Raw genomic sequence first — 15,229 nt, forward strand, 5'->3', positions numbered from 1 at the left:
GAAGAGGGGGCCCCGGTTTTCTTATGACTAAGTGTCCCCTCTTTCTGAGTTCACCCCTATTAGTTTATATACTTTGGTTTTATATGAGAACAAGTTTAAACCAATATTCTTTCAAGCAGCACTTTCTTACTTACTACGTACCCTTCCGAAACTATAGTATTCAGCATTTAACTAATTTCCACTGTCTACAGCATCCGGTCACACGACACATTAATGACTTGCCGGCATCTGTATAAAGCTAGACCTACTGGTCACCCTATTCCTGCAAATAGCCAGAAGCAGGTAATACTGTAGGTTAAGAAAACCTATTCATGGAAGAAGAAAGCTACTGAATGTGAAAGGGATTATCCAATTGTGGAAACCCTCTAATGACCTCCAATGGCTATTTACTGTGCAAAAACAAAGAAAGAAAGAGGCAAGAATTTTGTCTAACACAAGGAAAATAAACAGTCTATGTTTTAGATTTCCAGTGTCTAAGCTGCACCTGTCATTGGAAAGCAAGACACGACAGGCACTTTCTACTGTCTCCTCTATTCATTTGCCATTCACTGACCACGTTATTTCTTTCATGCAAACAACCAATTACTGACAATGTGTTAAAATCTTGATCTGTCACATTTGATTTGATCAGAATGCTGATATTATGAATTGTTTAAAAAAAGATACTTACCATTTCATAAAATACACTTCCAATTACTTTGGCACTGCTCTCCAGACAGCCAGCTGAACATTCATATCTACAAAACAAAATGTAAATGGTAGTATGGTACTCTAGGAAGAGTATCTAAAAAATAGTTATCTGTTCATATTTATTGGTACATTTTTGAATGCCTTTTTTTTTTTTTAATGTGTATCAATAACGAGGAAAGCATATTATGGACGGGGCCAACATTTCCAGCAGTACAGTACTGTACAATAAGTAGTTAAATATAGCTTGACTATAATAAATGGCAGCCTCCACTGAGTTCAATGATGAATAGAGATGAGCGAAATTATTCTACACAACTCCAATTTACTCCGCATTTCCCAAAATTTTGGATTCTGCAAATTTCCGAAACAATTGTAGTTCGTGGTGCATGAATCTTGGCAAAAGGGTGGCCACTGGCTGGCGCCTACCACCATTTTACAGATTAGAAGAAGGATCACATGACCTCGGGCAGGCTTCCCCATAATGCCTGGCAGTCAGTCTTCCGAAAATGCACTGCAGTTATCCCTCCCTCTACCCATATATGTTACTGTCACGTTGACATTGCTAATGCTGGTTTGGCGTTTAGAGCTTGAAAGAGTCGGAGACGACATCAGAGTGTCAGACAAACGTTTTCGGGGCTATCAGGACACTTTCAATTCGCTGTGAATTTATTTGGACCGAATCAGACGGCTGAATGAATTCAAATGAATCAAATATCTACAGGTAAATGAACATTTGAGACTGTCACATAAATGAGAGAAAACATTTCATGTAGTATATAAATCAAGCATTTAGTTGCTATAATGGAATTCTACATCAACACAAAAAATGCTGCATCAACTTTGTAACTTAGGTGCACGCTTGCGACAAATTAAACCACGTTCCAGTAGAGAATGTCAGATATAAGGAAAATATGTAATAAATGGCAGCCAGATACTTTATAAATATGAGGCACCTGCTTACACAGCTTTCTGCATTATCAGTACCCCAAATAATAGTTGTCTGTGACAGTTGTATAATTGCGCCCCATTGTCTTTTCTGTCACTTTTACTCCTCCAACTTCTCCTATAGTGCGCTGTTAAAAAATATGTACCAACCTAATATTATTAAACTCTAAGACCTGGCGACCAACCTTTGTCTATTCTTGCAAAATGCAGTGGGCAGATGTTCTGGTGAAGCATCATCTGCACGTCTGGTATTCAGGCACTGCCTAGCATGCTCAGGACCTCATTAGAAAGTCTGAAGGACTCCTTAATGAATAATTCCAATGAGAAAATCAGGTTTTCAAATCTTTCCCTGCACTAGTCACCTATTAACATGTGTAATGAAACCATACAGGTCAAGGAAACACTATACAGTGGTAATTGCAATACAAGGTGGGCTCAGGCTTTCTAACTGAACATTAGAGAATGCAAAATACAACTAAAAGCAACTTCGTACACGGGTGTATTGGTAAACGTCCATAATACAGCTCGGCAATAAGGACGCATTACCGATGAAATTGCATCAATATGTCATCAGTATTCCATCTGTATTACTGAGGAGCTGTCTCCTAGGCAGGGAATTTAACTATGAGACAACCACTTTGAAAAAAGGATGCAATACGGATGAAATTACATATTGATGCAATATGGATCACATACGGATGCATCCATATTTGAATCACTCTCCATAGACTTCAATTGGAGTATTCCATCCGTGCATCCTGCGTTTTTAAAATATGCGCATATTTCATATGCCCATGTGAAAAGCCTAAAAGCAACAATATTAATAAGACTAAACATAGCAACTTTGTATTGAAATAAAATGTATACATTTCTGTTACTTAAAAAGATGTCCTTATATTATATGATAATGCAGATGTTTAATTACCTGTTGCATGTTGTCCCTTTACATTGATCCCTCAGTCGCAGTTCACAAGATACAGTCTGTGCTACATATTAAAAAATAAAACGTAAAATAAAATCCAATATTAATGTAACCAGAAAGATATAATGTTGTAAATAGTTAAAGGGCAATGTCATATGCAAGAATAATTCACATAGCAGTGGGGGACTTACAGAGTAAGTTATTTACTATTAGTTTCCTTCTCAAATAATAGGCTGATCCCAAACAAATATTGCATGCCATGAAATTGTTTCTGTCCAGGGTCAGACTGGCCCACCAGAATATTAGAGATTGCTCTGGTGGGCCCAGGCTCTGACAAAATAATGGTCCCCCAGTAGAAGACAACTTCATTTTGGAGTCAATACTTTGCCATTAGGGTCTATTGACTTATTTGACCTTACTGAAGAGGTGTCCTACGCATGCAATGATAACATTTATGATGCAATTCCAGCTACAATATATTCAATATCAAGTCTCTCTTGCCAATAAAAACGAGGGGATTCCACATCCAGGACTCTTGTACTTTAGACGTGAAGAGAGCTATTTAGTAATGACGCTATGAATTATTTCTCGTGTTATTAAATGATAATTGCTAAAAAGTAATTTATTTATAGGATTCATTAATTTAATTGAAGGTTTTTTAAATATGTTACAACAATTTCATAAGTATGTCTCACAAACCGAACATTGAAAGTTACATTGTGTTGCTTAATAAATATCAAGATGTTGAAAGAGAATCCACATAAAATCCACTGCTGGTCAATTAAATAGGTTAATATAATGACACATTTAATTTGGTTAAGCAAAAAAATAAGATAAAAGTCAAGGTAGATGAAAATGCTACCAGAAGACAACAAAAACAAAGCACCAATTGGGGAGAATATGGCTTTATGAAAAGAGTTACGATAATTTGTAATGCACATTCTAGAGTTACATTAGGATGTTTAACTCACACATTTGTTCCGTACTGATCACTTCATTGCTATTATAGCTGTCAGTCCTGGTGGAACTTGTTGGGGAGTGAGTTCTCGCTCTACTCTGCGAAGTTGTGTCAAGTGCCTTTGAACGTTGTCTCTCAATCTCATTGGTTTCTTCCTCAGGCTCAGGATAGTGAAAATCTGAACCATCTGCCGAAGGAAAAATAACCATGAGGTTTTGCGCCAGACACCTATAGATAGATATATATATATACATACATACATACATACATACATACATACATACATACATACACTTATAAACATATACACAGTATTGGTTAAGGTCAAATCGCACTTTATAGAGTATTTTGAAAAGACGCTATAGCTGAGGTTATATGAAGAAATGTATGTTGGGAATCGGCCCAGAAGTACATTCTACACACTCCAGTGACCTTGTTTGATCTCTAGGAACAAGCATGGCCAAACCAGTAATAAGCATCTTCCCTACACGACTGCCAACTGTGTAAATCTCAACCTAATTACTAGTTGTGGTTTAAAAAAAGAAGACTCTGGTTCACTGGAGACTGAGGTGAGACCACCAAACTATTTCTCCAGGGGACATCAAGATGGCCATTAATCCTCATGTCAGGTGGCATGACTCCCGTGTTGAAATGTCTTACAAAATATGGATTATTCTGTATGAATGCAGATACATGGTCCATTCACAGCATTAGGTAAATATTATTATCCATGAGTGAGTGCCAAGCGAGTTCGACAAACAATACCAAGCAGGTTATTTTTACATTTTGTATATTCATTCACACTATTTAAATATTGTGTGTATTCATTGTGAATATAAAACAACAAGAGATAATTAAGCATAAAATAACGCATCAGATTTAACAATTTTACACTATTTGTTTTAAAAATTGGATGGATTAAATATGCAGAATTGAGGGAGCCAGACAAACTTAAATGTATAATTGATATTGATAATATTTTAAGTATTCTTAAATTGCATTTTCACCAAACATAGAAAAGCCACCAATAAATGTCTTGAGAAATTTTTAGTTTTGGCTGTTTTCAAGAAAACTGAACAACAATCAAGATCGTTGCAAATAAAGCTCCCATAGAAGTTGTCACCTGGCTTTCTTAGGCTCTGTTCACACTGAGTTTTTTTGCGCTGTTTTTGATACAGAAACCGCGACGGAAACCATGCCGAAAAACGCCTCCCATTGATTTCAATGGGAGGCAGAGGCATTTTTTTTCCCACGAGCGGAAAAAAACACTCACAGGAAAAAGAAGCGTCGTGCTCTTTCTTCGGGCATTTCCGTCTCTGACCTCCCTTTGACATCAATGGGAGGCAGAGAAAGCGATTTTCGCTGCGCTTTTTGCCCACGGGGCTCAATGGCCGTGGTAGAAAAAAGGCTGAGTGATAACCCCTGTGGGAGCTCAAACAATATTCGGAGGCGTAACTAAAGCTCCTGGGCCCCAATACAAAATCTGTAACAGGGCCCCCACCTACCATGTGCCATTTATCATACTGGTGTCCTCTTATGTGGGAAAGGGACCATTAGACCTCTTTAGGTATCAGGGCCTGTGTGCGACTTCTAAGTCAGCACCCCCTTTAGCTATGTCCCTCACAATACCCAGATTTGTCTCGTAACTTTGACAGACTCTTTAATGACTAATCTGGTTAGTTATGATCCAAAAAAACATCAAAGGCTTCAATAGGCTATTAATTGCAATCACAATAATGCAGACAATCATTTTAACTGAACATCACCCAAAAGTTGCAATTTTAACTTGTAAATATTTATACTGTACACTTTCACTGATAAAACTTTAGGACATCAAATATATTGTTCATTCTTTAAACATAATTCTACCTTTTATGTAATACAACATATTCAGAAAGTTACTAAACTGTTTATGTAGATTTCTAATTTTGTACTGGTCCAGAGTTAGGCTCTGTTCACATCTGCGTTGGGGTCCCGTTCTGACGTTCCGTCGAAGCTTTCCGTCAGAACGCGACCCTGAATAGACACAAACTGACATAGACGGAAACCAGAGGTTTCCGTTTCTATCACCATTGATTTCAAAAGTGATGGATCCAGTGCCCATGGTTTCTATTTGTCTTTGTTGTGCACTGGACTCGTCGTTTTGCCGGAAGCAATAGCGTAGTCAACTACGCTATTGCTTACAGCAAAACGACGGGTCCAGTGCACAACAGAGATAAACGTAAACCATGGGCACCGGATCCGTCACCATTGAAATCAACGGTGATGGAAATGGAAACCTTTGGTATCCGTCTTTGTGTCAGTTTGTGTCTGTTTAGGGTCCTACTCTGACGGAAAGCTCCAACGGAACGTGAGAACAGGACCCCAACGCAGATGTGAACAGAGCCTTAATTGTATCACGGTCCAGCTCTACATTTACAACTCTGCTGGTTGTTATTGGAAACAGTCAACAAAAAGGTTGTAAGACTCTTTCCTAACAGCATGGCTGAGCTCTTTAGAATGCAGTGGGACGGTAATTTGTTTCTACATCCAATGCTGTTCACCTTCCAGAATGCAAATCACCAAAGCAAGCTCTATCCTACAAGAAATGATTTTATCTCTCAAGCCAGCAGAATTATGCATGCATGCAGCTCTGGAATACAGATGAACTTTAACTTGACTCTGGTAACTTGCTGCAGCGTGATATCACACAACAAAAGCCATTGAAGAGTCATTGAAAAAGTCAAGATAAAGTTTCTTGCCACAGTGTATTTAATGCGTTGAATCAAGTTAAAGATTGACACATCTGCATAATACAAGCTATAACTAAAGATCAATACAATATAAATAAGGCAATGGATTTACTGAGATGGGCCTCATGCACACGAACGTGCTTTTGCGGCCGCAATTCCCCCGAGATCCACGGGAGAATTGCGGCCCCATTCATTTCTATGGGGCCATGCACACGACCGTGGTTTTCACGGTCCGTGCATGTCCCAGGAGCCCGCACCGCAGAAAGAACGGGCATGTCTTATTACGGCCGTGTTCTGTGGTCCGGGCTCATTGAAAATAATGGCCGCGGCAATGTGAAAGGCCCGTGATTTGCGGGCGGCTCACGGCTGTCACTCCGTGGCCGACCGACCCCAAAATCACGGGCATGCCCGTAATCACGGGCCGCGATTGCGGGCACGGTCGGCCGCAGACAGCCACCCGCATTCTCGGCCCGTGCTCCCATACAAAGTATGGGAGCATGGACCGTAAAAAGCAAAAGATAGGACATGTCCTATCTTTTGCGGTACGCTTCTATGGCCCGGACACCTTCCCGTAAATAAACCAGAAGGTGTCCGTGGACAATAGAAGTGAATGCATCCGTAATTGCATATGGACGATTTTTATGGTCGTGTGGATAGGGCCTTAGTCATTCTTTTTGTACATTATTTAGATATGCAAATTGTAAAATGGTGTTCAAAAGTGAACATATGCCTTAAATATTCCAATTGAGTCTTAGAGTGTGAATATAGTATCCAGGACATACTTGTAAAATTTATTGAAATAACAATGTATACTGTACCTCGGAAACAGAGATTGTCTCTGCAACCTCCTCCATAGCTCGGTGGGCAAGCTGAGCAAGAGCGACCATGTTTATACGGGGCATGCCCCCACCAGTTTCCCCTTTGAAAATTAATATTACAATTAATTTACTAAAATGTCTTGCTTTTAAACATCAACAATTACATATATGATATTGTATATCTGTTCTATTGTTAAAGGGGTATTTCCACAAATCATTTTCATATCAAAAGTCCTGAAATACTGTTAATAGCCGTTTCAAAATAGTTTGCAGTATTTCTAGCATATAAAAATACCTTTCTCATAATTTTTGGCTCCCTGTGTCCCCCTTGGTGCTGCTGCTGCTAATCCGTGCTGCTGGGGGTGGGCTCTGAGCAGAGTCAGTCTCCTTCCCCTTCTGGCAGCTGACAATATATTTCCTTCTTACATTTTCTTCAGGTAGATTATTTAGTGTAAGGGTGTGGAGAGGATCCACAGTACTTAAGTGGTTAATGTACAGTATGTCAGAATATGGTTTGTTTATTTTGTGCACTGTGCCTTTAATTATGTACTTCTTAAACCGTTTTTCCTCCTGCAGTGGTGTTCCAGAAAAATGGTGTGACAGGTACTGGTAAATAATGGTTGGCTCGCTGGATGCAAATTGCTTTGGTGTTGGGATAACCGGGTCAGATGCCATCTTAGCTAGCTGTTTTCCGCGCCATAACAGCACAAGGAAGTCAGAGCATGGCTACGCAGTGTCTTTAGTGTTTAGTGTGCAGGTAAAGCCCTTGTGAACAACATGCTGTGCGACAAGAGAGAGAGAGTAAAGCTGCTGGATCCGATGTTGGTGCGGGCGACACAAGCAAAGGCCAGACTCTATGTGTCTGAGAGCCGCTGTGGTAGCACGGGTGACAGGCAGGAGCCTCCCCACATGTGTTATGGTGCATTGCTGTGGTTGGTGAGATACAGGCAGAAGCCTCCCCTTGTTATACAGTGGTAGTGGCAGAGCAGCAGGTACCGCCAGTTGAGGCCTAGTGAAAGGCCAGAGATCTGTTCAGGACATACCCCTGAATCAGGGAGAAGTGCTCTTGAATCTGTCCCGTGAGTGAGCCAGGCATCAAATGCCCTGCTGAACCGCAACTTGTAAGAACTGTGCCTGTCACGTCAGAGAAGTGTTATTCCTGTTGTTGTGGCCGTGTGTGGAGTTAAAACTGGTCTCAGTTAAGACTCACTCATGTCTCTATACCATATTTCCCACAATAACCCTGCATAGTGCCATATACTACCCAGGCCTACGCTACAATGGGTTCCAGAGAGGTGAAGGTACATATATACTGTGTGAAACTCAGAAAACAATAAAATGTAATGAAACAAAACAATAAAGACTGAGTGGGCATGTGCATGGTTCTTATCAGCAGTCAGAATGCAAAGCTTTACAATCCTAACAACCTCAGAGGAAGGAGTCTCTTCAGCTATACTGCTGTGCTAACTGCAGAAGTTCTGCTTCTTCCCTGATAAGTAGGACAGAAAACTATTTCTATTGACTGCTCTGTAGTGAACAGAGAACCGCTATGCAGAGACTTGGCAGCAGGGGAAAGTGACTGAGCATGCATGGTCACCTGCTCTCTGCTCATTAGGTTGTCATGCACATCGCATGAATATAATATATAATTGTTGGACTACCACTTTAAGTAAAATTTTAAAGAGGCTACTAAGGTGTGTGTGTGTGTGTGTGTGTGTGTGTGTGTGTGTGTGTGTGTGTGTGTGTATTTATTATATATGTATGTATGTATGTATTTACAGTGCATTCGGAATGCCTTCAGATCCTTTAATTTTTTTCACAATTTGATATGTTGAGGCCTTGTGTTCATTTAAAAAAAAAAAAAAAAAGTGTTTTTCCCCATCATTCTGCACTTAATACCCAATAATGACAAATTGAAGACAGAATTTTAGACATTTTTGCAAATTTATTACAAATGAAATACTCGAATTTCGCATGGACTTAAGTATTCAGACCCTTGGCTATGACGCCTGAAATTTAGCTCCGGAGGCCATTTCTCTATTCATCTTTGAAATGTTTCTGCACCTTGATTGGAGTCCACCTGTGGTAAATTAATTTGATTGGACATGAAATACACACTCATGTCTATCTATATAAGGTCTCACAGCTGACAATGCATATCAGAGCAAAAACCAAGCCGTGAGGAGGAAATAACTGCCTGTGGAGTTTAGAGACAGTATTGTGTGGAGGCACAGATCTGGAGAAGGGTAGAAATTTTTTTCTGCTGCACTGAAAGTTCCCAGGAGCACAATGGCCTCCATAATTCATTAATGGAAGAAGTTTGGAACAACCAGGACTCTGGCCGCCCCATCAAACGAAGTAATTGGGAGAGAAGGGCCTTGGTAGAAGAGGTGACCAAGAACCCAATTGTCACTTTGGCTGAGCACCAAAGATCCTGTGTGCAGATGGGAGAAACTCCCAGAAGGTCAACCATCACTGCATTCCTACAGTGAAGCATGTCATTGTCAGCATCATTCTGTGGGGGTTTTTTTTCAGCGGCTAGGACAGGGAGACTGGTCAGGGTTGAGGGAGAGATGAACGGAGCAAAGTACAGCGATATTCTTAAAGAAAACCTGATTCAGTGTGCTCTGGACCTCAAACAGGGCTGAAGGTTCACCTTCCAACAAGACAATGACCCTAAGCGCACAACCAAGACAACAGAGGAGTGGCTGAGGGACAACTCTGTGAATGTCTTCTAGTGGCCCAACCAGAGCCCTGACTTGAACCCAAACGAACATCTCTGGAGAGACCTGAAAATGGCTGTCCACCGACGGTCCCCATCCAACCTTACAGAGCTTGTGAGGATCTGTACTGGTTAAAGGGTCTGAATACTTATGTCAATGCAATATTTTTGTTTTTTCTTTTCAATAAATTTGCAAAGATTACTAACATTCTGTTTTCTCTTGGTGATTATGGGGTATTGAGTGCAGAATGATGGGGAAAAACTTGATATTTTTTTTCTTATTTTAGCACAAGGCCTCAATATAACAAAATGTGAAAATATGTAAAGGGTCTGAAGACTTTCCGAATGCTCTTTATATACATATATAATACTTTATATAGTTCATGTTTTGTACCATACCATCAGCCTACACATTTTATTAAATAGTACAGTATTAAGAGAAAAAAATTCTGGATTTGTTAAATTTGACTTACTTTGGGGAGTAATTGCACACTAAATATATCGCCTTTGGCCATATTTGCCCCCAAACATTCATGTTATGACACAGGTTTATAGCACAACCAATTCTGCTGCTCGTTGCCCACACCACCTAAACAGAAAAAAATATAAAAAATGTCAAGACCAATAACATATGTATACTGTATAATCCAATTCAAATCCAATGTCAAGATCATGACGTAAAATCTGATGTTATAGAAATAAATGAGGACCTGTCACATATTCTGACATCTAAAACCAGCTGGATAGTTCACCAGCTCATGGAGCTCTGAGTGCAGCGCTGGTTTTCTTTACTTTCTCGCCGCTTATGTTTCCTTGCAATTGATCCCGTTAGTTTCAGTAATCTGTATGATTGTCAAGTGGGTGGTCCTGATCACTCGGTGTCTATGACTGACATTTTGAAAAAAAATTCCTCTACGTCCATTGTTTCTACTGAGTGCTAGGGTTTCTCTGTTATACTATGACTGAGATTGACACTGAGTCCTGGGGACTGCCAACTTGACAGTCTACCCATACAGATTATGTAAACTAACGGGACGGTTTGCAGGGGAACGAGGGCGACTATAAAGAAAACAAAACCTGCGCTGCAGCGGCTGGTAAGCTATCCAGCTGGTTTTAGATGTCAGAGGATGTGACAGGCCCTCTTTAAATACCACTAATCTTAAAATTAAGTTCCATCTTTGTAACAAGATTATTGCATGATTAACAATTACCTTATACAATGCTGGACAAGAAATTGCTTTATTATTCATAGAAACATTCGGTTAGTATCCTGCAGGGCGGACAGAATATTATTCTCTTTGCCCTGTTTTTGGCAGCCTGTGTTCCGTCAGTGGACTGAAGCCAATAGGCTGTTGTAAAACCAGGTAACAGATACATCAGGTTGCATTTAGCTTCCAAAATATCCTGGACTGTCATCCCAGGTCTACAGTGCAAAACTGCTATTCCTGAAATTATCTATGAGTAAGCAGCAAAAATGTCACCCTGTAAATCAATGATCAATCCTTTAAAGAGCCTTGAAATATATTTTGGGTTATCAGTTAAATAAAAAAGAAAGGGACAATACATAATGCATCTGCATGCAACGTCGCTAAATACTAAGCAAAGAAAGGGATAAGGATGTGAATTTGATATTGTAGCAGCCGTAGCATTTAGACCAGGGCTATACAATGACATCTGTCTCCTGGAGCCACGCCGGCAGCATCACTGCTAAGGTATAGGCAGTATGTAACGTTATAAGAACAGAGAGAGCTTGCATGTTTTTACATACCCGGCCTATGATACCATATCATTAGGCATTGGAGCAGTAAAACCAGACTGCATCTAATCTGTTTGCAGACAAGTAGGATACAATGCATCACATCCCATGTCACAATCTATTTCTAGGCTTTATTAGAGCTTCAGAATAGCCTTTACAGGTGTTTTTTGCAACATAATGTTTTAATGTCAACAGGACAGGTCATAAAACATTGATCGGTTGCATTCCAACCACTGGCCCCCCCCACCAAGTCCAAGAAAGGGACAATTTTAGGCCGTCTGTGTAACCAATCAAAGTTTTGTGAACTTTCCTATAGATAGGACATAAAAGATGATAGAGGAGTTGTAAATTGTTCTATGAATAAAATAAAAAATGTGCTCAAAATTCAAGAGATACTGTTAAGTTATTAGGTTATTAGCTTTTTTTCCCCCTATGTGATTGATATTAAACATACCTGTGTGTAATGAGTACATACAGGGCCGGAACATCTGAATGGACAGTAAGGGTTACACTCTTGTGGATATGGAAATGTATAATCTCGGACTTCATCATACCAAGCTTGGACGTGATAAGTTGGTGGCCTGAATCTTTATAGGAAGTAGAAAAAAAAAATGTGAATATATCTTAAGTAATTTTTATTCTAAATACTGATAGATGTTTGTCTTACCTTCCCCAATGGGCACCCAAATTCTGTCCAATTGATGGGAGCAAATTTGCAGGACCATGTTCCCATAGACAAGTTTCAGCCCATGCTTCAGCAGATCGTTCCAATTCTACATCCCATATCTTTAAAGAAAAAAAAAAAGATTAGTAACTCTTGCAGGGGGTATAAATTACTGACATTGCACGGACACGATACACCAAACACAACGTTTGCTTGTGCTATATTCAGCTTTATACATATATTGTGAGAGTTTTTAAGATCATTTTCACTGAATGCACAGACCAAATATATACTAATTAAACCAAGCAAAAAAAAAAACAATGTCCCTCATTAGGTACATAACACGGTATACCAATACTAAGATAAACACCTATCAATGTATACCGCAATCCATATAATAGTCCAATGCATATTAATGCAATATATCTTTATTGAATCGAAATAGAAAATATGGCCAGCAACGGTCTCAGTATAAATAATTAAAATACATAAAAACCAAACTGAGGTGGTGGTCGAGGTTCAGAGTATAAATGGTCATAGGTTAAACAAGTTCAAAGTACATATGCTGAGAAGTAAAAAGTACCACTACAATACAGGCAAAAATCCCCTAGTGGGTAAATATATAAATACAAGCTCAGCCCCTAATAAGGCACAAGAAACTCTAGCTCATGTATACATTACAATATAAACAATACAATTGATAACAGTACCATTAGTTAAGTATATATGTCCTAATAGTGCCTATATACAACTACTGACCCATAATAGGACACATTCCAAAAAACACCTCTAGGGACCACCACCTCAGGACCCTGACACGCGTTTCGCTGAGCCTGTATTTATACTGTATATTTACCCACTAAGGAATTTTTGGCTGTATTGTCGTGGTACTTTTTACTTCTCAGCATATGTACTTTGGACTTGTTTAACCTATAACCATTTGTACTCCGATCCACGACCACCACCTCAGTTTGTTTTTTATGTATTTAATGGTTTTTACTGAGACAGTTGCTGTCCATATTTTCTATTTTCATTCAATAAAGATATATTGCATTATCATGCTTTGGACTATAAAATATTTACTGAGTGTAGCTCCATGCAAAAAAAGACAATAATAATTTGACCATGAGTCATGTGGCTTTGCTTGCACCTAAATTTTTAGTTATCTGAACTAAGTTATTTTGAGATCCCCTGCAGTTTCTACTAGACTGCATCTGAAGTGTGAGCAGGCCATGACAACTGGGCACTGCTGTCACGGGTCACTAAGGAATTTGTATTGAAAATACTGCAAATGCCAACCATTTTTAGCAGTAATAACACCTATGGGAACTGTATTAGTTGGCACCTAGATTTACCAGCAACAGACATAACTAAGAAATGGCTAATATAATATTTAACAACTTGACAGAAAAATACACCACAAGATCATATATCTCTCACTAGTTTATGTAGTCTGTTATCACTGCAATCTTTACTGCTACATAATTTTTGTCAGATCATATCCATTACAATAAGCAAATGTATTGGGGTCATCTAGAAAAGATGAAGGCTATACAGCAGATAACTAATATAATAATACCTAAAAGTTACTTTTAAAGCCCCTTTCTGCTCAATATTTAGAAAAAAAATGTTTTAACTGCGGTTAATGATAATATTATATTCCAGAGCTCAGGAGGAGGAAAGGGCATGGTGACTCGTTGTCAAATTCTTAAGACTAAAGAGTTGGTGATCAACAGAGATCTTTTTGGTCAAAAATAGTGGCTATGCAAAGCTATAGAGTTAAAAATAAATATATTGTTAACCCTACACAGTCACTACTTTTCTAACTTCCTTCTGATTGGAGAACAGCCTCTGACTGACAGGGCACTCCTCTAGATGTGTCGCCTTCACTTAAAGTCTAGAAGAACTGCAGAGCTAGTGCCCACACATCTAAACTCTGACCTAGGAGGCCTGTAAGGCAAGCACTCTGTGTACCCGCTTGGTTAACCAATATTACCCATCTTCTAGATGACCTTATTTATGGTGTCGACTTTTATGATCGTGGCACTTTTTATCCTTCCACATGTGATCCTTGATTTTACTCAAACAAAATTAGTTTGACATTTCTTCATGGGGTGCCACTATCTGCTTTTATTCTGAAGATAAAATACAAATGAGCTTATACCAAATATATATGGAATTGTTTCAAGAGTTCATCAAAATTTAAGATGCTTAAAGGAAAGCAACAGTTTACAACATCCTGTATTTATCTCATCCTGTATGTATCTACATAAAATATTAAAGGGTAACCAAACGTTCGACAAACTTCTGACACGTCATAGTAACATGTCAGAAGTTTTGATTGGTGGGAGTCAGAGCACTGAGACACCCACCCATTGCTAAAACGAAGCGGCAGAAGCGCTCGTGTGAGAGCTCAGCCGCTGCGTTACTGTTCGGCTTTTTCCAGAAAGCTGATGTATCGGAGTACGGGCTCTTAGACTTTCTATTGAGTCCGTACACCGATACATTGATTTCCGGAAAAGGCCGAACAGAAACAAAGCGTCTGAGCGCTCACACGAGAGCTTCTACCGCTTCGTTTTAGCGAGTGGTGGTGGTCTTGGTGTTCGGACCCCCACCAATCAAAACTTCTGACATGTCACTATGACATGTTATTGTAATGTCCGTGGCTGCGGGCTGTCAGCTCCAGCCTCCCGCTGACAGCCGCAGCCATGAGTCGGCAAGCGCTGGCCCCAGCCTCCTCCTCAGGAGACGCCAGCGCTTGCATCCACTCACCTCCGCCGGAGCCCGCAGGGTGCGCGCGCACGCTCGTCCCTGCTCTTAAAGGAGCAGCGCGCGCACCGGACATCTTGAACGCCCTTTGACCCGTGAGTACCCTGGGCTATACGAGGGGTCAAGCCCCCTAGTTCGATGCCTGAGCGTTGTTAGTTTTCCCAGTCTGTCTTGCAAATGGTCCCTTAGTGTTTCCCGTTCCTGTTGTTACCCGTACCTTGTTCCCCGTTCCTGCTTCCCGTGCTTTGCCCTA

The 15,229-nt window shown here is 39.9% G+C and overlaps 1 protein-coding gene across 1 annotated transcript in view; it reads right to left on the reverse strand.

The window, feature by feature from the left end:
• CRISPLD1 (cysteine rich secretory protein LCCL domain containing 1) overlaps positions 1-15,229 on the reverse strand; it is a 93,419-nt gene that overhangs the window by 29,915 nt on the left and 48,275 nt on the right. Inside the window, exons 3-9 of the mRNA XM_075826104.1 lie at positions 12,211-12,329; positions 11,998-12,130; positions 10,261-10,376; positions 7,066-7,166; positions 3,529-3,702; positions 2,561-2,621; positions 671-737 (exon numbers count right to left, since the gene is read on the reverse strand). Of these exons, the coding sequence (XP_075682219.1) occupies positions 671-737; positions 2,561-2,621; positions 3,529-3,702; positions 7,066-7,166; positions 10,261-10,376; positions 11,998-12,130; positions 12,211-12,329 (771 nt within the window). The remainder of the gene's footprint in view (positions 1-670; positions 738-2,560; positions 2,622-3,528; positions 3,703-7,065; positions 7,167-10,260; positions 10,377-11,997; positions 12,131-12,210; positions 12,330-15,229) is intronic.

The sequence above is a fragment of the Rhinoderma darwinii genome, chromosome 5 (genome assembly GCF_050947455.1).
Source record: "Rhinoderma darwinii isolate aRhiDar2 chromosome 5, aRhiDar2.hap1, whole genome shotgun sequence".
In the NCBI taxonomy this organism is placed as follows: Eukaryota; Metazoa; Chordata; class Amphibia; order Anura; family Rhinodermatidae; genus Rhinoderma; species Rhinoderma darwinii.